At 37.8% G+C, this 23115-nt stretch overlaps 1 protein-coding gene across 1 annotated transcript in view; it reads right to left on the bottom strand.

Moving 5' to 3' along the window:
- LOC106871452 (dynein axonemal heavy chain 5) overlaps positions 1 to 23115 on the bottom strand; it is a 330351-nt gene that overhangs the window by 241452 nt on the left and 65784 nt on the right. Inside the window, exons 10-13 of the mRNA XM_089358345.1 lie at positions 13522 to 13717; positions 5092 to 5257; positions 4410 to 4503; positions 1656 to 1757 (exon numbers count right to left, since the gene is read on the bottom strand). Of these exons, the coding sequence (XP_089214471.1) occupies positions 1656 to 1757; positions 4410 to 4503; positions 5092 to 5257; positions 13522 to 13717 (558 nt within the window). The remainder of the gene's footprint in view (positions 1 to 1655; positions 1758 to 4409; positions 4504 to 5091; positions 5258 to 13521; positions 13718 to 23115) is intronic.

Here is a 23115-nt window from a genome sequence, read left to right on the forward strand (position 1 = left end):
AATATACAGGGGTTGGACAAAATAATGGAAACACCTAGCATCACAGCATCAGGATTTAGAAATATCTATAAAGCTGTCAAAAGCTTGTTTATTTTTATGTTTTTTTTTTATATTTATTATTAGTTTTGCTTAATGTGTTTTGCTAAAATTGATGTTTCTTTTCAGATATCCTTAGAAAAATGTAATTAAAATTCATTAAAATGACAGATCTATCGGACTGTCAAAGAGGTCAAACTGTTGGTGCTCGTTTGGCAGGCACTAGTGTAATGAAAACAGCCGAAATGTTTGGTGTATCAAGAAGTATTGTCTCGAAAGTAATGACAGCCTTTGAGAAAGAGGCAAAAAAAACCTCCTTGTCGAAACAAAACTCCGGAAGAAAACCAAAACCTTCAGATAAGGACTATTGAATTCTTACGTGAATTACTCCTCATCACCACAGGAACTTTTTTCAAATGGAAATTTGTTCACTGCATTAAATATGTCTGTACTCAACTACATATTATTGAAACAAGATGCCACATTGGTTTGGGTGCTCGTCCTACATAAAAAGCATTGGTATGAATGCTGGTGCTGCTACCATGTAAAAAACACTGGCGATGGTGCCACATAAGAGGCAGCCAGTACACTCTGTGGAATGGTTGGCATTAGGAAGGGCATCCAGCTGTAGAAACCAAGCCAAAACAGACTATGGAATCTGGTGGGATGCCTGACCTAGCCTTGCCAGTTGTTGTCAAGCCATCCAACCAATGCCACCATGGAAAACGGGTGTTAAATGTTAAAGATGATGATGTTGAATGATGAAGAGTATAAAAGTTGGCTATAAAAAAACAAGTCAAAAAGAAAGTAACATACTTTACAAAGTAACATACTTTACAAAGAAACATGCTTTGAGATATTTGTTAGCACCAAGTTCCTAACACACCTTTGTCACCCTCACTGTCAGAAATGTGGGAAACCTGTAACTAACTGTATTATTATTTACTAATTGTGTTTCAAAATATAAAAGTAAACACCCTGTCTCTCAAGTTTGTGACCACTCATCCACCCTCATTAAAAATTATCTCTCCACATTTTCAATACTATTTTCAAAATTCAGCTTTTTTTTTATCTTTCTCTCTTTCAGCTTTTTCCTCTCTAAAGCTCTGTTTTTCCTTTTGCATCTTGTTTTTCTTTTTCTAGATTTTTGCTTTCGTTTTGGTTTATTCCACAATACCTATTTATTTTCACAATCTTTTTCACCTCCTCCATTTCCTGCTAATTTACTCTCATCAGTTTTTAAATTAATCCTTTCTCATATCCATTACGTTATGTTTGTAATACCCTACATTTTCTGCTATGACTTTTTCCCCTCTTTTTCAAATACCGCATGAAAATTAATCTCTATGTATGTGTGTGTGTGTGTGTGTGTACATGTTTATAGAGACACAACATTTGCATGTATGTGGTGTGTTGAAATGTTCAATTAAACAGTATGAAAAGTTTATATAACATAAAAATTTCATGACATAATTGAATGAATAAATAGTAAAGAAGACCGCCATGCATTTGCAATGAAACCATAATTGAATACTGAAAATTCAGATTTCTAATTAAAATTAGTCTAACGGAGCAAGAAAGTAAATACATTTCTGTAAATACACTGCAAAACAACTTACAGGATTAGTTGCATTGATTATGGGATCAAGAAATTTATCCAAAATATGAAGATATTTCACATTATCTCTTGCTTCATTAGCAACATCAGTAATACGGCCACCCTGAAATAGATATATAAATACAAAAGAATATACTCATAGACACCCATGTACATATAAATGCGTATGCACACTCACATATCATAGATAGGTGTAGATGTGCGTGTATGTGTGTGTGTAAATGAGCATTGGTCTAATTTTTGTAAATGCAGTGTAGTAAATCGGAAAATTCTTTTGATTCAAAGCATTTTGTATACTTTGGAACTTTTCCCTTTCCTACATTAAAACAACAATTTCCTGAATTTTCCAGTGAATACATTTACAGATATTTGTACTCAACTATATAAACACACAGAATATATGAATGTGTGTGTGTGTGTGTGTGTGTGTGTGTGTGTGTGTGTGTGTGTGTGTGTGTGTGTGTGTGTGTGTGTGTGTGTGTGTGTGTGTGTGTGTGTGTGTGTGTGTCACCACATATACTTACACAAAAGTAGATACAAAAATGAGATATTAGAGTGGGGTATGTATGTGTGGAGATGTGCATTTGTTTTTGTATGTGGATGTGTATCTATATGAATAAAATTTTTGACATAGTTGAATTCATATGTGTGTGAGAAAGAGAGATATACATGACACTGACATGTTGTCTAGATATATAATTTAAGCATATCTTCACCATATACACAGGCATACGAAAACGCATAGGTGTACATGTGTATGCATAAAATAGTTGCCAAAAAGTATCTTTAAGCATTACATGTATCAAAGTGAATTCCAAGATGGAAACAAACAAATCATGCAAAATAGATATGAAATAAAATATCAACAGCACAGAGAAAGTTTACTTGGAAGCAGTCACAGTATTTCACGGTTGCTTTATTAAGTCAATTTTTGTCATAATATTGAAGCTGCCTCTTTGAGACAGACACTTTCTCTTTCTCGCTCTTTCTCTCTCTCTCTCTCTCTCTCTCTCTCTCTGCTTCTTTTTGTTTTTCCATATGCATGAAGCCTTAAAGCAATAACAAAATAGTATTCTTTGAAGTTCTATATTACTACTGATTGCCGAAAGCATAATTCTTACGAAATCTTGAAAATTATCAAGATGGAAAAATTACATTGCAAAGAAAAAAAGGAAAAAAAAATATCAAATATACAAGAAAATGTCAAAGTTGTAATTATTTTGATGTGTTTTTAAAAGGAGCAAACATCTGAGAGACTCAAAATATCTCCAGTAAACTAAATCAATCAGTTGATGTTGAATAGTTCTCAACTTGGAATGATTTGCAAATGGAGAAATCTAATTAATGGCACTAAGAAAGGGAAGAGGACAGCAAAATGGTTGAATAGATAATGCTCTAGCCCAGTGGTTCTCAAAGTGGGTGGTATTGATCTCCTGCAGGCAGTGGAAAGATTCAGAGACCCGTTGAAGGAAAGTGGGGCAATAATAGGGTGGCCAAAAGGATGGGGGGGGGGTTGGATATAACCTCCTCCTCCCCCAAAATACATACACACACCAAACAACCTATATATACATATATACACTAAACATACAAGCATTAGTACATGGCTACATATATATAAATACAAATATAGGCAAAACATAAATATATACAAATGCATACATATGTATATGTATTTTAGGGTGCAAGTTTTTTTAAAGGATATATCTTTTAATTAAATTAAATTCATTATGTTTTTACCATTAATTATTTACCCTGGCTGTTCAGGTCTTTTTCCTTCTACATAAGCTATCTTTGATTTAAGGTTTTCTTCAAATTTTATAATAATATTGATATAACTGCAATTGTAATTTCATGCAACCAGTCATTGAAACGATTGTTAGTTGAAAGGACCAATAAAACAAAAGCATTTTCAAATGTCTCTCTATCAAACTAATCGTATATTTATGCATATAACCTTATCTTGTTCCATTCTAAACAAAATTGTTTGATGAACAGGAATGTGAAACAGTTTTTGTGATATTTTTGCTGCTTTTTACATACATATATATTAGCTGACATACTGTTAATTCCCGGGAAAGTAAGACTTATGCCTTGGTTCCATTCTCATAATTGTTTCACTAATCCAATAGCAACTATACAAAGTATGTAGCCCTTAAACAGTTTTTGCACCAGGCTCCAATCTGATCTGGCAGAGTTTCTACAGTTGGATACCCTTCCTAACGCCAATCACTCCGTGAGTGTAGTGGGTGCTTTTTACGTGCCACCAGCACAAGGGCTGGAGGAGGCTGGCAATATCCATGATCAGTTGTTGCTTTTTACATGCCACTGGCACAGAAGCCACTCAGGGCGGCACTGGCATTGGCCATGTTCGGATGGTGCTTTTTACATGCCAGTGGCACGGGGGATCACAACTACAATTTCCATTTGATTTTCATTTTGATGTTGATGTACTTGACTCAATAGGTCTCCTCAAGCACAGCATGTCACCCTGCGATCCAAAGTACTTCTGAATGGACTGGGGCTGGTTATGTGAAACTGGTGTAGGAGACAACCGTGAACTGACTTTATTCACTGGGATGAAATCTACTAGCTCACCTGTCTTTTGTTTGAATAATTTGTGTTTCATTAGGTAGGTGGTCTGTGCGTATGATATATATGAAGCCAGTGATAATGCAATGCATATTATTTTGTACTTTATGATTTGTTATTGAATGTGAATATATTGTATATATAACATATTTATGTACATTACCAATTCAATCCACTTTTTAATTTGTTTAGATTTTGCTGCTTGTAGAATAGCCATAACTGCCTTCACTTCCTTACTTTTCAACTGTTCCAGAACACTGAAATTAAAAGTTAAGCAGTTAAGCAGTTGTCAGAAGAATCCAGCCATAATAATACCTCTGTTATATACATTTCTGATGCATTTTCTTATGTTGCTTATGTCATTGGGAGAAGTATAGATATATCATGATCTTCACCATATATCTGAAGCCTTTGAGATTATGTAAAAATGCACTATTCATATTTAAGTAACATACAGATATAAAAGGCTGAGTTTATATAATGTTTCACTGCTGCATTTATGTAAAGTGGAGAGGTACAGCTTTAGGTTTAAACAGAGTCATTGTGGTAAAGTTTGTAAACTTAACTCCTGCTATGAATGTAACTTGGAAAATCATTCTAAGAAATCAATATAGCTGATCACTCATTGATAGATGCATATAATTAGTAATGCATTCATTGGAAGATACACTAAATTAATAAAAATTTACAATCTGTTTTGCACACAATAAATAAATAAAATGCGGATGAGATATGGTTGTGGATGTAAAAGAGACTATTTTCTCTAGGTATATTTCTTCTTGAATTATACTTTGTCATTGCATTAGAAACAAAAGTAATCATAGAAAACATCATCAAACTCATACTTATTGAATTTAAACATTCTACTCTTCCAATAGATCAGCTCAGCCTGGGGTCCAACATCATTCTCCTCTCGCCGTAGTTGCTCACTCTCAGCCAGCACTGTCTCTATCATTGTCGACCACTCATTTGATACGTTTTCTAATTTAAATACTAAGTCTCGATTTCCAGCTGTAAAAGAAGAAGGAAATAAATTCAAAGAAAATGTTATTTCTGACACACAACAAATTTATCCCCAACATTTTTAGCATCTAAAGAAGCTAGTGGGACTTAACTAAATGATGATTAATAATGCTTTTACAAACCCAAGGAGATAAATTATTGCATTTCAGTTGTTGAGCATGTTTTAGAATTACTGAAATTAGTTCTCTTAATTGTATCAATATCATAGTTATTTAACCCTTTAAAATTCACATTATTTCATCAAATGTAATGCTTATTTATTTACACTGCTTGGAATTAATCTTGTATTATGTTGTAGCTTTGAAATTTCGAAGACGTAATGATTGTTTAGTTTAAGAATGACATTACAGGGTAGGTGTGAGAAGATGGATCTCCCATAAAACAGGTAGAATATTTGGGCCAAATATGACCTGTTTAAATTCTAAAGGGTTATAGTATGTGGACATAGGCATGATTGAGTGGTTAAGGGCACAATCATAAGGTTCCAGACTTAACCCCTCCATGTGGTATCTCAGGTAAAGGTATCTACTAAAATTTCATGCCAGCCTAAGCCTTGTAGGAGAATTTGGGTTGACAGAAACTGTATATAAGCTTGTCAGATGGACAGTACTTGTTATTCAAAGGTCCAGCACACAGTTATTCAAAGGTCCAGCACACAGTTATTCAAAGGTCCAGCACACAGTTATTCAAAGGTCCAGCACACAGTTATTCAAAGGTCCAGCACACAGTTATTCAAAGGTCCAGCACACAGTTATTCAAAGGTCCAGCACACAGCTATTCAAAGGTCCAGCACACAGTTATTCAAAGGTCCAGCACAGTTATTCAAAGGTCCAGCACACAGTTATTCAAAGGTCCAGCACACAGTTATTCAAAGGTCAAGCACACAGTTATTCAAAGGTCCAGCACACAGCTATTCAAAGGTCCAGCACACAGTTATTCAAAGGTCCAGCACACAGTTATTCAAAGGTCCAGCACACAGCTATTCAAAGGTCCAGCACACAGTTATTCAAAGGTCCAGCACACAGCTATTCAAAGGTCCAGCACACAGCTATTCAAAGGTCCAGCACACAGTTATTCAAAGGTCCAGCACACAGCTATTCAAAGGTCCAGCACACAGTTATTCAAAGGTCCAGCACACAGTTATTCAAAGGTCCAGCACACAGCTATTCAAAGGTCCAGCACACAGTTATTCAAAGGTCCAGCACAGTTATTCAAAGGTCCAGCACACAGTTATTCAAAGGTCCAGCACACAGTTATTCAAAGGTCAAGCACACAGTTATTCAAAGGTCCAGCACACAGCTATTCAAAGGTCCAGCACACAGCTATTCAAAGGTCAAGCACACAGTTATTCAAAGGTCCAGCACACAGTTATTCAAAGGTCCAGCACACAGTTATTCAAAGGTCCAGCACACAGCTATTCAAAGGTCCAGCACACAGCTATTCAAAGGTCCAGCACACAGTTATTCAAAGGTCCAGCACACAGCTATTCAAAGGTCCAGCACACAGTTATTCAAAGGTCCAGCACACAGTTATTCAAAGGTCCAGCACACAGTTATTCAAAGGTCCAGCACACAGCTATTCAAAGGTCCAGCACACAGTTATTCAAAGGTCCAGCACACAGTTATTCAAAGGTCCAGCACACAGTTATTCAAAGGTCCAGCACACAGTTATTCAAAGGTCCAGCACACAGTTATTCAAAGGTCCAGCACACAGTTATTCAAAGGTCCAGCACACAGCTATTCAAAGGTCCAGCACACAGTTATTCAAAGGTCCAGCACACAGTTATTCAAAGGTCCAGCACACAGTTATTCAAAGGTCCAGCACACAGTTATTCAAAGGTCCAGCACACAGCTATTCAAAGGTCCAGCACACAGTTATTCAAAGGTCCAGCACACAGTTATTCAAAGGTCCAGCACACAGTTATTCAAAGGTCCAGCACACAGTTATTCAAAGGTCCAGCACACAGCTATTCAAAGGTCCAGCACACAGTTATTCAAAGGTCCAGCACACAGTTATTCAAAGGTCCAGCACACAGTTATTCAAAGGTCCAGCACACAGCTATTCAAAGGTCCAGCACACAGTTATTCAAAGGTCCAGCACACAGTTATTCAAAGGTCCAGCACACAGTTATTCAAAGGTCCAGCACACAGCTATTCAAAGGTCCAGCACACAGTTATTCAAAGGTCCAGCACACAGTTATTCAAAGGTCCAGCACACAGTTATTCAAAGGTCCAGCACACAGCTATTCAAAGGTCCAGCACACAGTTATTCAAAGGTCCAGCACACAGTTATTCAAAGGTCCAGCACACAGTTATTCAAAGGTCCAGCACACAGTTATTCAAAGGTCCAGCACACAGTTATTCAAAGGTCCAGCACACAGCTATTCAAAGGTCCAGCACACAGTTATTCAAAGGTCCAGCACACAGTTATTCAAAGGTCCAGCACACAGTTATTCAAAGGTCCAGCACACAGTTATTCAAAGGTCCAGCACACAGTTATTCAAAGGTCCAGCACACAGTTATTCAAAGGTCCAGCACACAGCTATTCAAAGGTCCAGCACACAGTTATTCAAAGGTCCAGCACACAGTTATTCAAAGGTCCAGCACACAGTTATTCAAAGGTCCAGCACACAGTTATTCAAAGGTCCAGCACACAGTTATTCAAAGGTCCAGCACACAGTTATTCAAAGGTCCAGCACACAGCTATTCAAAGGTCCAGCACACAGTTATTCAAAGGTCCAGCACACAGTTATTCAAAGGTCCAGCACACAGTTATTCAAAGGTCCAGCACACAGTTATTCAAAGGTCCAGCACACAGCTATTCAAAGGTCCAGCACACAGTTATTCAAAGGTCCAGCACACAGTTATTCAAAGGTCCAGCACACAGTTATTCAAAGGTCCAGCACACAGTTATTCAAAGGTCCAGCACACAGCTATTCAAAGGTCCAGCACACAGTTATTCAAAGGTCCAGCACACAGTTATTCAAAGGTCCAGCACACAGCTATTCAAAGGTCCAGCACACAGTTATTCAAAGGTCCAGCACACAGTTATTCAAAGGTCCAGCACACAGTTATTCAAAGGTCCAGCACACAGCTATTCAAAGGTCCAGCACACAGTTATTCAAAGGTCCAGCACACAGTTATTCAAAGGTCCAGCACACAGTTATTCAAAGGTCCAGCACACAGTTATTCAAAGGTCCAGCACACAGCTATTCAAAGGTCCAGCACACAGTTATTCAAAGGTCCAGCACACAGTTATTCAAAGGTCCAGCACACAGTTATTCAAAGGTCCAGCACACAGCTATTCAAAGGTCCAGCACACAGTTATTCAAAGGTCCAGCACACAGTTATTCAAAGGTCCAGCACACAGCTATTCAAAGGTCCAGCACACAGTTATTCAAAGGTCCAGCACACAGCTATTCAAAGGTCCAGCACACAGTTATTCAAAGGTCCAGCACACAGTTATTCAAAGGTCCAGCACACAGTTATTCAAAGGTCCAGCACACAGTTATTCGAAGGTCCAGCACACAGTTATTCGAAGGTCCAGCACACAGTTATTCGAAGGTCCAGCACACAGTTATTCGAAGGTCCAGCACACAGTTATTCCAAGGTCCAGCACACAGTTATTCGAAGGTCCAGCACACAGTTATTCAAAGGTCCAGCACACAGTTATTCAAAGGTCCAGCACACAGTTATTCAAAGGTCCAGCACACAGTTATTCAAAGGTCCAGTACACAGTTATTCAAAGGTCCAGCACACAGTTATTCAAAGGTCCAGCACACAGTTATTCAAAGGTCCAGCACACAGTTATTCAAAGGTCCAGCACACAGTTATTCAAAGGTCCAGCACACAGTTATTCGAAGGTCCAGCACACAGTTATTCGAAGGTCCAGCACACAGTTATTCCAAGGTCCAGCACACAGTTATTCAAAGGTCCAGCACACAGTTATTCAAAGGTCCAGTACACAGTTATTCAAAGGTCCAGCACACAGTTATTCAAAGGTCCAGCACACAGTTATTCGAAGGTCCAGCACACAGTTATTCGAAGGTCCAGCACACAGTTATTCGAAGGTCCAGCACACAGTTATTCGAAGGTCCAGCACACAGTTATTCAAAGGTCCAGCACACAGTTATTCGAAGGTCCAGCACACAGTTATTCGAAGGTCCAGCACACAGTTATTCGAAGGTCCAGCACACAGTTATTCAAAGGTCCAGCACACAGTTATTCGAAGGTCCAGCACACAGTTATTCGAAGGTCCAGCACACAGTTATTCCAAGGTCCAGCACACAGTTATTCAAAGGTCCAGCACACAGTTATTCAAAGGTCCAGTACACAGTTATTCAAAGGTCCAGCACACAGTTATTCAAAGGTCCAGCACACAGTTATTCGAAGGTCCAGCACACAGTTATTCGAAGGTCCAGCACACAGTTATTCGAAGGTCCAGCACACAGTTATTCAAAGGTCCAGTACACAGTTATTCAAAGGTCCAGCACACAGTTATTCAAAGGTCCAGCACACAGTTATTCAAAGGTCCAGCACACAGTTATTCGAAGGTCCAGCACACAGTTATTCAAAGGTCCAGCACACAGTTATTCAAAGGTCCAGCACACAGTTATTCCAAGGTCCAGCACACAGTTATTCGAAGGTCCAGCACACAGTTATTCGAAGGTCCAGCACACAGTTATTCGAAGGTCCAGCACACAGTTATTCCAAGGTCCAGCACACAGTTATTCGAAGGTCCAGCACACAGTTATTCAAAGGTCCAGCACACAGTTATTCAAAGGTCCAGCACACAGTTATTCAAAGGTCCAGCACACAGTTATTCAAAGGTCCAGTACACAGTTATTCAAAGGTCCAGCACACAGTTATTCAAAGGTCCAGCACACAGTTATTCAAAGGTCCAGCACACAGTTATTCAAAGGTCCAGCACACAGTTATTCAAAGGTCCAGCACACAGTTATTCGAAGGTCCAGCACACAGTTATTCGAAGGTCCAGCACACAGTTATTCCAAGGTCCAGCACACAGTTATTCAAAGGTCCAGCACACAGTTATTCAAAGGTCCAGTACACAGTTATTCAAAGGTCCAGCACACAGTTATTCAAAGGTCCAGCACACAGTTATTCGAAGGTCCAGCACACAGTTATTCGAAGGTCCAGCACACAGTTATTCGAAGGTCCAGCACACAGTTATTCGAAGGTCCAGCACACAGTTATTCAAAGGTCCAGCACACAGTTATTCGAAGGTCCAGCACACAGTTATTCGAAGGTCCAGCACACAGTTATTCGAAGGTCCAGCACACAGTTATTCAAAGGTCCAGCACACAGTTATTCGAAGGTCCAGCACACAGTTATTCGAAGGTCCAGCACACAGTTATTCCAAGGTCCAGCACACAGTTATTCAAAGGTCCAGCACACAGTTATTCAAAGGTCCAGTACACAGTTATTCAAAGGTCCAGCACACAGTTATTCAAAGGTCCAGCACACAGTTATTCGAAGGTCCAGCACACAGTTATTCGAAGGTCCAGCACACAGTTATTCGAAGGTCCAGCACACAGTTATTCAAAGGTCCAGTACACAGTTATTCAAAGGTCCAGCACACAGTTATTCAAAGGTCCAGCACACAGTTATTCAAAGGTCCAGCACACAGTTATTCGAAGGTCCAGCACACAGTTATTCAAAGGTCCAGCACACAGTTATTCAAAGGTCCAGCACACAGTTATTCGAAGGTCCAGCACACAGTTATTCGAAGGTCCAGCACACAGTTATTCGAAGGTCCAGCACACAGTTATTCGAAGGTCCAGCACACAGTTATTCCAAGGTCCAGCACACAGTTATTCGAAGGTCCAGCACACAGTTATTCAAAGGTCCAGCACACAGTTATTCAAAGGTCCAGCACACAGTTATTCGAAGGTCCAGCACACAGTTATTCAAAGGTCCAGCACACAGTTATTCAAAGGTCCAGCACACAGTTATTCAAAGGTCCAGTACACAGTTATTCAAAGGTCCAGCACACAGTTATTCGAAGGTCCAGCACACAGTTATTCGAAGGTCCAGCACACAGTTATTCAAAGGTCCAACACTGTCATGTTGATTCTACCTAAGAAATACATTAAAGTTTCATATATCTGTGGGATACTAAGTCACCTAAACAGGTTGTCCAGTTGATCAAACTGTATGCTCATACATTAAAATTAATGTAAGTGTTCATCATTTAAACTATTGCTAAATATATATCTGGAACTGTGATAGTAACATTTCAATATACTAAGTCTGTAATGTGAGTTTTTTTTCCTTCTGTAATGTGGGTTTTCTTTTTGTCTTTTCTTTTTTGTGAATGTTACAATTTCAAATGTTTATCTTCCCTAATATAAATTTATAGCAAGAAATATTGAACCTTCCGGTATATGCCCAGAAGATTTGATATTTCTTCCCAAACAGAAATATTGCTTCTTTTTAAATTTTATTAAATTGACTGTTGTAGATGCAGACACAACTCTTCTTTGAAAACGTTGTTTTCACTTTATATGTCTCTGTTCTTTGCCTAATTATGTGTATTGTCTCTATAAATGCCATGGCTAAGAATGTAACACCTTAACTAGGTGAAAAAACGACAGATAAGGAAAAATCAATGTAGACAAGAACAAAGTAAATAGATACTTAGATACAACCAGAGAAAATTAGAACTGGAAAAGAAATCAATAAAGCAAAGAAATTATTGGAGACTTTAAATACTAAAAGCTACCCTACCATCATGATACCTTAACATCTAACATTTGCATATATTTCAATGTTTTGAGTTGAATTATTCTGGGAGGTTTATTTAATTAAATAAGATAAAAAATGACTAATTACACTCTGGCTTCACAATAACTCCCTTCAATCAAGGAAGCTTTGCATTCTGCATTTCCAGGCAAAACACTCCCACCCCAAATAGTATTCTCCAATGTGTGGTTTTGATAATAATTTTCCCTGCAGACTAAAGTATGTAGAATAGTATAGTTAAGAATGTAAGGTAATTTATAGCATAAGACTATATTACAAGAAGAGCACTCAGAGAGCGCACACCTCTGCCAATGCAACAGCAATGTCCTCTCAATGATTAGCCAGAGATGATTTTTAGAATGAGAATATCTAAAATAAAATCCTTCATTGAAAATCATGAGACCTTTTGGTTTTCACTTCTCTTAAATTCCGGTCTTGATTTAGAAATCCTGTTGTTTTAGATCAATGTATAGAATTATGTATATATGTAAGTATACTGTAAAGTGTTAAAATGTATGTATAATCTCCTAATATAATAACGAGTGTTGTCTTTATATATTTGTTTATATATATATATATATAAAGTTGAAAAAACTGCTTACAACAGGGATGACACAGGCGTTCGATCATGTAAAACAAATGATAAATGAGTATATGCATATATACGTACAGGTATGTGCATACCTACGTCTACCTGTATATATAGGTGCGAATCTGGGTACAGGACATTGCAAACAAAACGTAGACAAGAAAATAATAATAACCAGAGTACAGAAAACACACCAGCCACATAGAGAACATTTTCCTTCATCGACGCATCGTTAAAATGGCTCTTCCCATGGACCGCAAATTAAATTTGTATACACAAATTGAACCTGTGCCATGGAGGAATGTAGTGGCAGACAAAAAACAAGACAGGAAAACAAACGGAAAACGCTGTGCGGCCAGACATGAAAAATTATGTGTATATGAATGCTGTGAGGCACGAACTGAAAGCCGGGACGAAGTAAGTTCGCGTGTTTACTCGGCGATAGCCAAGGAAGAAAAGGATTAGTGACCGGAAGCATGTGACCAGGGAGGGGTAAGGAAGAGAGAGAGTGGTAGAGGGAGAAACAAGGGGAGGAAGTAGAAGAATAGGTGAGCAACGAGAGAAAGAGAGGAAGAGAGAAATATAGTAGTAACAGAAGGAAGAACGAGAGGGGAAAGAGAGAGATATAGTAGTAACAGAAGGAAGAACGAGAGGGGTAAAGAGAGATACGTAGTAGTAACAGAGGAAGAATGAGAGGGGGAAAAAGTGATAGAGAAAGAGATAGAGTCGCGTCAGAAAATATAAAGTTGAAAAAACTACTTACAACAGAATATAACAGTGACTTCGTGAAGATTAGAACATTTGGTGAAAAATTACAAGATTTTAGGGTAGGCAAAGAGAGAAATTGTGTTCTCTATTTTTGAATTATTACATGACCCATTATTGAAACATTTATAAAGTACCTGCAGTATTACAATCAAGTGGAAAGGAGATGTCTTTCAGTAGTTCTTTGGTTTCTGTAAGTGATAAAATTAACCGTTGTTCAAGAGTGACGACAGCTCGTGACAAGCTATTGGCATAAAGTTTCAACTGCATTTGTTCCAAGATGTCTTCATCTTTAATTCTTGACTTGTTGCCAGGATAGAGCGTATTCAAAGACTGCAAAGAAAAAAGTTATCAAAGGAAGCCCTCTTGCACTCCTTAGCATTTAAAACAACCCAAATATTTTATCCAAATATCCAACCCAAATATTTTACCTGTTTTATATTCAAAGCAGCCACATTTGGCCTTTCACACCTACACTAAAATGTTATACTAAAAGTTAATGATATCATTGAAATGAAAAAGCTATGAGATAATTGATGAGATTAATTCAAAGCAATATGATTAAATAAGATTTATATTCGACAGAGTAACATGAATGCTAAAAGATAAAGTGATTATAGTTCTTTTTACAAATACTCCAAAGAAAATTTTATATGATAATGCTTGAAATAAAATGTTTTGAAAGGAAATTAAAAAGGAAGTCATAACATTATAAGAGTCAATGCCAACAACAACAACAGCAACAATAACAATAATAATTATCCCTGTTTAATAATAGACTCCTCTTTCTCACTCTCTCTCTCTCTCTCTCTCTCTCTCTCTCTCTCTCTCTCTGGGTAACCATGGATTTCCTCTACAGCAAGACATCTGTTTCTGCCTCTGTCATACTCTAATCTTTCATCATCTGACGCAAAATCACCTCCTCCAGTGCCCATTCCCCTCTCAAAAACTCTGTGTCTTGTAAAGTCACTTGATGGCCCTGGCAGTGCAGGTGCCACATAAAAAGCACCCAGTCTACACTGTAAAGTGGTTGATATTTAAAGGGGCATCCAGCTGTAAAACCCATACCAAAACTGAGTACTCTTGTGTGAGTACCACATAAAAAGCACCCAGCTCACTCTATGGAGAAGTTGGTGTTAGGAAGGGCATCCAGCTGTAAAAACCATTCCATAGACTCAGAAGCATGAGACAGGCTCCTACCTGGCCAGCCCCTGTCAAACTGTCCAACCATTGCCAGAATGGAAAGAGATCGTTAAATGGTGGTGGTGGTGGGGGTGGGGGTGAGTGTTGGCTGGTTAGCTGGCTGTTTGCTAGTCTGACTCTTCCAGTCAGAGGGAGGGGAAAGGGTAAAAGAGAAATACAACAGAAAAGGTGCAAGACGGGTACACATATTAACTTTGGCCGCAGGTACTGATTAATGGAATGCTACACTCATACACACAGAGTGAGAGAGAAAGAATCGTAGAGACAGAGAAGGAGGAAAAGGTGAGGGAGTGAAGAAAAGAGTAGTTATGAGAGGAGATATGCAAATGAGAAATTTTTGTTTGATTTTATTTTAAGGTAATAAAAGTTTTTCTTTTCAAAATTAGCATTTATATCACCATTGTGTGCAAGCATCAATAAATTTGATAAAAGTTAAATAATAATAATTGTATGTATGCCATATTTTCTAATAATATCTATAATGGCAAAAGTGCAGTTTCAAGGTTATTCATCAAATGACAGGTAACATTCTAAAAATAACAACAATAACAACAACAATAATAATAGTAATACTTTCTGCTAGACACACAAGGCCTGAAATATGGTGTTGTAGGGACTAACGGATTACATCAACTCCAGTACTTCTCTGGTACCTAATTTATTGGCACCAAAAGATGACAGGTAAAGTCGACCGCAAAAGAATTTGAACTCAGAACGTGAAGCCAGACGATATACCGCTAAACATTTTGCCTGACATGCTAATGATTCTGCCAGCTTGTAGCCTTCATAATAATAATGCTGATTTCTTTTATTGGCCACAAGGGCCCAAGACATGGAGGACAATATCGAAGGTTGAGTTACAGCACAAAAAAAAACAATTACAAAAACTACAAAAACATGTGGGGTTAATATCAATCTAGGGGAGATACTACCACGTCAAAGGGTATAACAGAGAATATATAATAGAAAGTAGAGAAATAAATAATAAATAAATAAATAAATAGAATTCCCAATAGTGGAGCAATCCACTTCGAGTAATCAGGGGTAAACACCACACAAAAATCCTGGATTGATCCACCATCTCCAAGGCATGGGAAAGTGCCCTTTCCTCCTGCTTAGAAAATCAGATTTAGAGTCGATCCATTCAGTCTCACCAGTCTTGCCACTTTTGACCCCTTTTTGATAAACACACTAGAAGGCAGCATCTCCTTCTCTACCCTCACCTTCCTCTTCAAATGATATTTGAAGAAACTGATGAGGTCTTGACCAGATAGGTATGTACCTATCCTCAAACCTTTCAGACGGGTCCACTATACAGCCTCTTTTGCCACAGCTGCTAAGCAGAGAAAGATCTGCCTTCTTTCTCTGCTAAGGGAAGGTGGTGTGTCAATCCTCACTATACACTCAGCAGACAGCTGAGTTCGTCTTACACATAACAACCACTGCTCTACTCAATCCCACGACTCTCTCATGCGCGGACACTGAATTGTTGCATGCAGGATGGTTTCATCCCCTTGCAAGCATCATGAGCAGGTTCAGCTGTTGGCACTTCCATGCCTGAAGAGCTTGTCTCAAATCGGCAATGCCCCTCTGTAGCACTGCCAAGCCAAAGAGTTTTGGAAATTGTCCATGATCATCAACTTGAAAGTCCTCTAGAAGAGACTACTCAGACTGTTCTCATCGATGCCTAGATTTGATCCTAGGCCATCATCACTCATACCATCAACTAGCCCCCTATAGAATTCTTGGACTGTTTTCCTACTAATAGTCTTGGGCAGCTGGTACAGTGCAATGAGCACCTGGCAACATTCTAGATACCAACACTCAACCTTGCCCCTCCAAACCAATCTATTCCTGAAACTGTCAGGGATAGATCTACCAGGAATTGCACAAGTTTGTGCATCCTTGACTATACTACCGACAACAAGCGCCAGCCTCTTGGTGAGCAACTTAGCTAAAATCTTTAACTCAGTGTTGAGTAGAGTTATGGGCCTCAAGTTTTCAGTCACATCCTCCTTGTTTGGATCTTTTCTCAGCAGTATCACCACACCCCAACTCACATGACGGGGCATGCTTCTTGTCTGTTGCCAGGAGCAGTAGACAGCTGCTAAAACTGGCACAAACAAGTCTGACATGTGGGCATATATTTCATAAGGCAGACCATCTCCACTGAAATCAGCTTCTTGCAGCACTCAGTATCCTTGTCCGATAGATGTGGCTTACCCTCAAGGTAAACCCCAAAGCCCACAGTGTCAAGAATGCCTCCCCTTGAGAAGAGGTTCTCAAAATGCTGCCAAAACACTGCACTTATCTGTTTGGAATTGGATTGCATATGGCCACTGCAGTCCATCACAGAGCAAATCTTAGATTTGTTTCCATTCTGTGTCTCTACTACTTGGGCCCAACCAACAGCTTTTGAGTCCTCGTGTTTCAAGGCATGCACCTAGCTTGGACAATACAGCCTTCATGTTTTACATCAAAGAAAAGGTTGAATGCCATTCTTGCCACTTGCATGTCATTTACAATCCCACTTTTATGTGCCTCTTCTAAGTTACTAACTAGTTTATTTTCTATTTTGTTGGTTTCTAAAGAAATCTCTATGCTAAATCTAACTGACACCTCTCTGATTTTCCTTTTTAAGGAGACCCACCACCTGTTGCTGATGATGGCTCCTGTCAATTCCTGTTTAAGTTGTCGACTAATGTGGTCCCTGAAATCTTTCCTCACCAGGAAGGACGTGTTCATCTTGCAGTAACCAGGTCCTAGTTTGATTTTTTTTCCTAAGGTCCCAAATTTGTAATCTGAATAACCAATGATCTGAAAATGAGGACAACTTATATTATGTCTTTCTGCTAGCCTAATAAAAACCCTATCTAGGTATGACCTGGATGACCCACTGTGATTTGACCAAGTCCACACTGGTGTATTTGGGTAATTGATGTGAAGCCTGTCATGCAGTTGGAAGTGCCAGAAGTTAGCAAGGCTTTTGCACTCCACTCCCCTATCCACTTCCCCTACATAATCTTTGCTTGTGTCTAAGATCACATTCCAGTTGCCCACTAACACTAATGAGTAAGATGTCCCTAGGAAATTCTCTAGACATCTGAAGAAATCTGGCCGTCCAGCTCCTGTTGGGGCATAGACTGTCACAAGTCTGAAAGCTCCTCTGTTGCCTTTTTTGCTGCTTATGTCCAGCCCTTTCCAAAAAAGCAACATGATGGCATTTGATTCAGGCCAGCCAGAGGAAGTACAAACCTTGTAAATAATGTGGAACTACCATATACTTATTTGATATCTGAATTTGTTTATGTCCAAGTACAAATTATATAGATTTTTTTCAATGCAGATAATAATGAAATAAGATAGTGCTCATCTTGATAAGATGTTATAGGTTTGAACAAGGAAAGTAGATATATATTTAAGATAATTTACACTTTACAGCGTATCTATTCAAGTTTAATTATACCTTTGGCTATCTTTATGGGCGATTTACCTCTATTCAGGAAAATTATCTCTCAAACATAGAGTGATTAGTTCTGGGAATATTATCTAACTAGAATTTCCTGGTGCAAGAGAGTAGAAAGATTTCAAAATAAATTAGATAATTAGTTGACATTTCTCAATATAAATCAATATAGGCTCGTTTCATATATCAATACCTTCTACAATCATTAAAATAACTTTCATAACATTCAAGAAAAGACGAGATTGTACAGCATGTTGTCCGGTTAATTTAACTATCATATCTAAATATCTAATCAGCTACTTCTACAATGCAATTATTTCTAAAATTTGTTAAGTTAATCCTTTCATGAAGCTAAGAATGTCTGTGAACAAACATAGTGTACCAGATACAGTGCTCCATATGCAGCATCTGTTACATCAGTAGTACAATCTGATTGTTCCACATCCAGTTGAACAAGCAACAAACACCCAACACATCTTCCTTCCATAAACAGTTAACCAAATGCAACAACACCACTAAAGAGATAAACACATCCATACTGGTCTCAGACAGGAATACAGAATATTTTTCTGTCAAGGAATCCTTACTGATCCACAGACTTAATCTAAAAGTCACTTGTTGGTTGATTGGAGTTGGGACAGTGGCTCCTATAAATGTATTACCAGATGCTCCCTACATCGCTGCAACCATGACCAACAACAACATCACAACAATGGTGATTAGCACTATTAATTACCAGCACTTTGTTCTCCACCACCACAGCCTCAAACACCATAGATGCCTGCTGTGATGAAGAATGTTTGCTGTTGGCAGCCACCAACCACCTTGCCAGTGACTACTACAAGAACATACACCACCAATGCCATCACTCTCTACTACCACGACACTTAGCCCCATTACCAAAAATGCCCATGTAGACAACATCATCACTGACTACTACTACTACCATATTATTCACCACCGTCCCCAACCTACAGCCAGTCTTCCATCACCATTCCTAATGCAACATCTATGACACCAACAACACCAGCAGTTGGGGAGCAACTACTACTATAACATGCACCAGACTAAAATGGGGTCACTTGCACATCCAGTTATCCAAAATGCTAGGATCTATGTAAACATACATTTCTTTGACTGCATTGATATGGATAGTATTATTGGACACTCAGGAAAGGAAAGAGAGAGTGTATGACGTTTCGGGCGTAGCCCTTCGTCGGAAAGATGGAAAGTTCGGAGAATGGAAGAACGGAGAAAGAGGAAAATGGTACCGATGCCCACGAGGTTACATTATGAAAAGACCGGAAGAGGAGGTGGTGGGGGAAAAGTTCTTTCTAAGATAGGACAGTGAAAAAGGGAGATGAATATCTGTGCGTGTATATATATATGTATATATATTATTTATAATTTATACATATATATATATATATATATATATATATATATATATATATAGGTTTATTAACCCAGCTAAATAAGAACTTGGCATTATTAGTAAAGAAATTTTAGGAAAAATCAATGTAAAAGTCAGGAATGCAACTAGGTTAGCACAATGGTCCAATAGTATAGAAGTCGTCAACTGGTTTAAAGCCATTAAGAATAAGAATAAAGCGAGATTCATGCAATTCGATATTGTCAATTTTTATGCCTCTATCTCTAAGGAACTGCTAGATAAAGCCCTCACCTTCTCAAGAGAATTCATAGAAATCAGTACACAAGATAAGAACATCATCTTCCATTCTAGAAAGACTTTATTCTTCAGCGAGAACACACAATGGATCAAGACTACCAATACAGACGGTACTTTCGATGTGAGCATGGGGTCATATGATGGAGCAAGCATATGCGATCTTATTGGACTATTTCTACTTGATACATTGGGCAAGACTTTTCTTGACGTATATTTCGCCATTTACAAACATGACGCCCTAGCTTTAACCGCAAATACCAATGGACCAGCACAGGATCAGTTTAGGAAGGACGTTATCCAATTGATGGAAACTTTCGGCCTTAGCATAGCTACAGATACCAACCTGACGGTTGTCAATTTCCTAGATGTATCCTTAGATCTAAATAAGAATATTTATAAACCTTATAGGAAGCCCAACGATAGACTTAGTAATATTAATGTGGGTTCCTGCCACCCCCGCATAGTGTTTAAAAATTTAGGACATTTTTAATAGCGTTGCTCCAGTATATAATAAGGCTCTAAAAGATAGTGGATTTAGCAAGGCAATAACCTATACACGTGCCACCAGTCCAATAATAAAGAAAAGAAAACATAGGAATAGGAAAATTATCTGGTTCACACCCCACTACTCCCCCAAAGTGACCTTTAATATAGGCAAGTATTTCTTAGCATTGATAGATAGACACTTTCCAGTCAACCATAGTTTCAGCTCAACTACTAATTTCAAAAATATTATCGCACACAACACAGAAAAACCACAAAATGAAATCAGCTGTTCATGCAGGGATAAAAATTTGTGCCCGCTAAATGGAGCTTGCATGTCCGAGACCATCACCATGGACTCTATATCCACTAAGGACACGGTTTCAACAAAGAAATACGTGGCCCTTACAGAGGAGAATTTCAAGGCCAGGTTCAATAATCACACCTTGAACTTCAGGCACTGGGATAAATGGAAAACAACCAAATTATCCAGTCATATATCGTTTTTAAAAGATAAAGGTGTCAGTTACAACATCCATTGGAAGATCTTAGCCAAGTGTAAGCCCTACACCAACGGCAGTGGAAAGTGCGGCCTTTGTGATATGGAAAGCTGGCTCAACTGGAAAAGCAGCTTGGACCCCGCTACATGTCTAAATTCAAGAACTGGGGTTGATTTCTCTGACTAAAACTCTTTCAGGTGGTGTTTCAGCATGGCCGTAGTCAAATGACAGAAACATGTTAAAGAATAAAAGAGTATATATATATATCTACAACAAAACAGGAAAGTGGAAACTTTTCAGTATTATTTATTTTCACCTTGTTTTGTTATTGAATAACTCTGCAAATCACATTTCCATAATTCTCAATTTTGATATGTATTTTGACTAACATACAGCAACAACTGTGGATACATATTGATTATAATAATGGAATATGCAGATGTGCTTCAAGAGAAAACAGATTTACCCTATCTATCTATCTATCTATCTATCTATCTATCTATCTATCTATCTATCTATCTGTATATATTTACATATAGTTGAAGAATAGATGTAACCATTATAACCATGATATTCTATGGTTCTGAAGAGCTAGCCTTCTAATACCTGTACTAGCTTGTAAAATGTACAATAGTACTATGCAATTTATGACTTATACACAAGTGCAGACATATAAAATAATTTATTATATACTAAAATATATTATTTTTCCCTGATGTTGGCTACAAAATGACCATAATCTTATGGATATCAACTGGTGAAATAATTATATGACTTACTTTATATTCTTCCTCTCTCTCTCTATCCATATATATGTATATATATATATATGTATGTATGTATATGAACATATATACACACACATATATATATATATATATATATATATGTACATATATATATATATATATATATATATATATATATATATATATATATATATATATATATATAATCAAAATAAGCAACAGGATATCAAGTAGTGATGCATTACGACCATTTCAAACCGCTCTATGTAATTGAACAATGCAATCATTACATCAGTTTAAATGCAGTGCCATCATTAGCTGCACAAATAAACAGAATTTTAATCAGTTGGACACACTAATATAATTTTTCTCAAATACTTTAACAGAGCAAGAAAATGGAAGAAATTTGAGCATGGAGATGTTCGGATACTGGACTGACTTGGTGCTTCAACTTCAGTACCTAATTCAACTGAATCTCAATTATATATATATTAATAATAATAATAATCCAAGGATGAACTTTATTAATATTTTAATGTACTGCTACATGCATTTCCACAAATCACATGTTTTTTTACCACCATAGTCTGCATTCCTGGAATGATTACCATACAATCAGTAATATCCATAGATAGCAAGTAGGCTTTGTTCATGCATTCATTTCTTCAGGTGATATGGCATTAAATTTGGAAGTACCGAATGTTCATATGAAGGATGTTTTTCAATTTGCACCAGTCGATAGGTTTGTTGGGAGAATGTGGGTGGTCCTGTGTGTATTTGGATTAATGGTGAGTGTAAATATCTACAATAAGAGGAGGAAGATGGAATTGTTATGATGGTTTTGAATATCTAGATTGTGCAGTTGTTTTCTGTTGATAGTGAAGAGGAGAAGGTGATGAAAAGAGAGAAAGGAATGGTAATGATAAAAGATGGGGAGGACTGTGTGGTAAGGACTGATGTTGCCAGTTCAAAGTTCTTTGTGAAAACAAAATTTGCTTCACTGCTCTACAACATCTGAATTTATTGAGCAAGCGCCTGCCGTGCCTAAGGTCAAGCCAATGACCTGCGTTCCCCATCCCGACATGTGCACACGTAAATATTAAAACAAGCCAAGCCAATATAATTGCACTTGGAACATCCAGTGCAGTGTTCCAAATAGCTGCAATGGGTAAAAGTATGTAGGAATTAGTAATATAAACTTATGTTTATTGTAATTTATTCATTTGCTCTGTGTGTTATAACCAGTAAAACTATAAAATATAGCAGTTGCTTAACTGGAAGCAGATAGGACTCAGATAATCTACATGGAGATCTAAACTTAACAGTAGCAGTTGTACAGCTATTTGCACACATAAGATATTATACATGCGCACACACACACATACACACACACACTCACTCACTCACACTCACGAACACATACAGACTACAGATCCAATCTATCACTGTAACTGTAAAAATCTGTAAAGCTTTCCAGAAGTTTATCATTTAAGAATATATGAGCATGTCTAGATATGCAACTATATGCATTAAAATGCATATATAAAACAAAATATACAAATCTGCACATATACATACACGCATACAAAAATACACCTATATATATGCGTGTGTGTGTATATTCATATATATATATATAT

The sequence above is a fragment of the Octopus bimaculoides genome, chromosome 10, assembly GCF_046866305.1.
Source record: "Octopus bimaculoides isolate indiv1 chromosome 10, ASM4686630v1, whole genome shotgun sequence".
Lineage (NCBI taxonomy): Eukaryota > Metazoa > Mollusca > Cephalopoda > Octopoda > Octopodidae > Octopus > Octopus bimaculoides.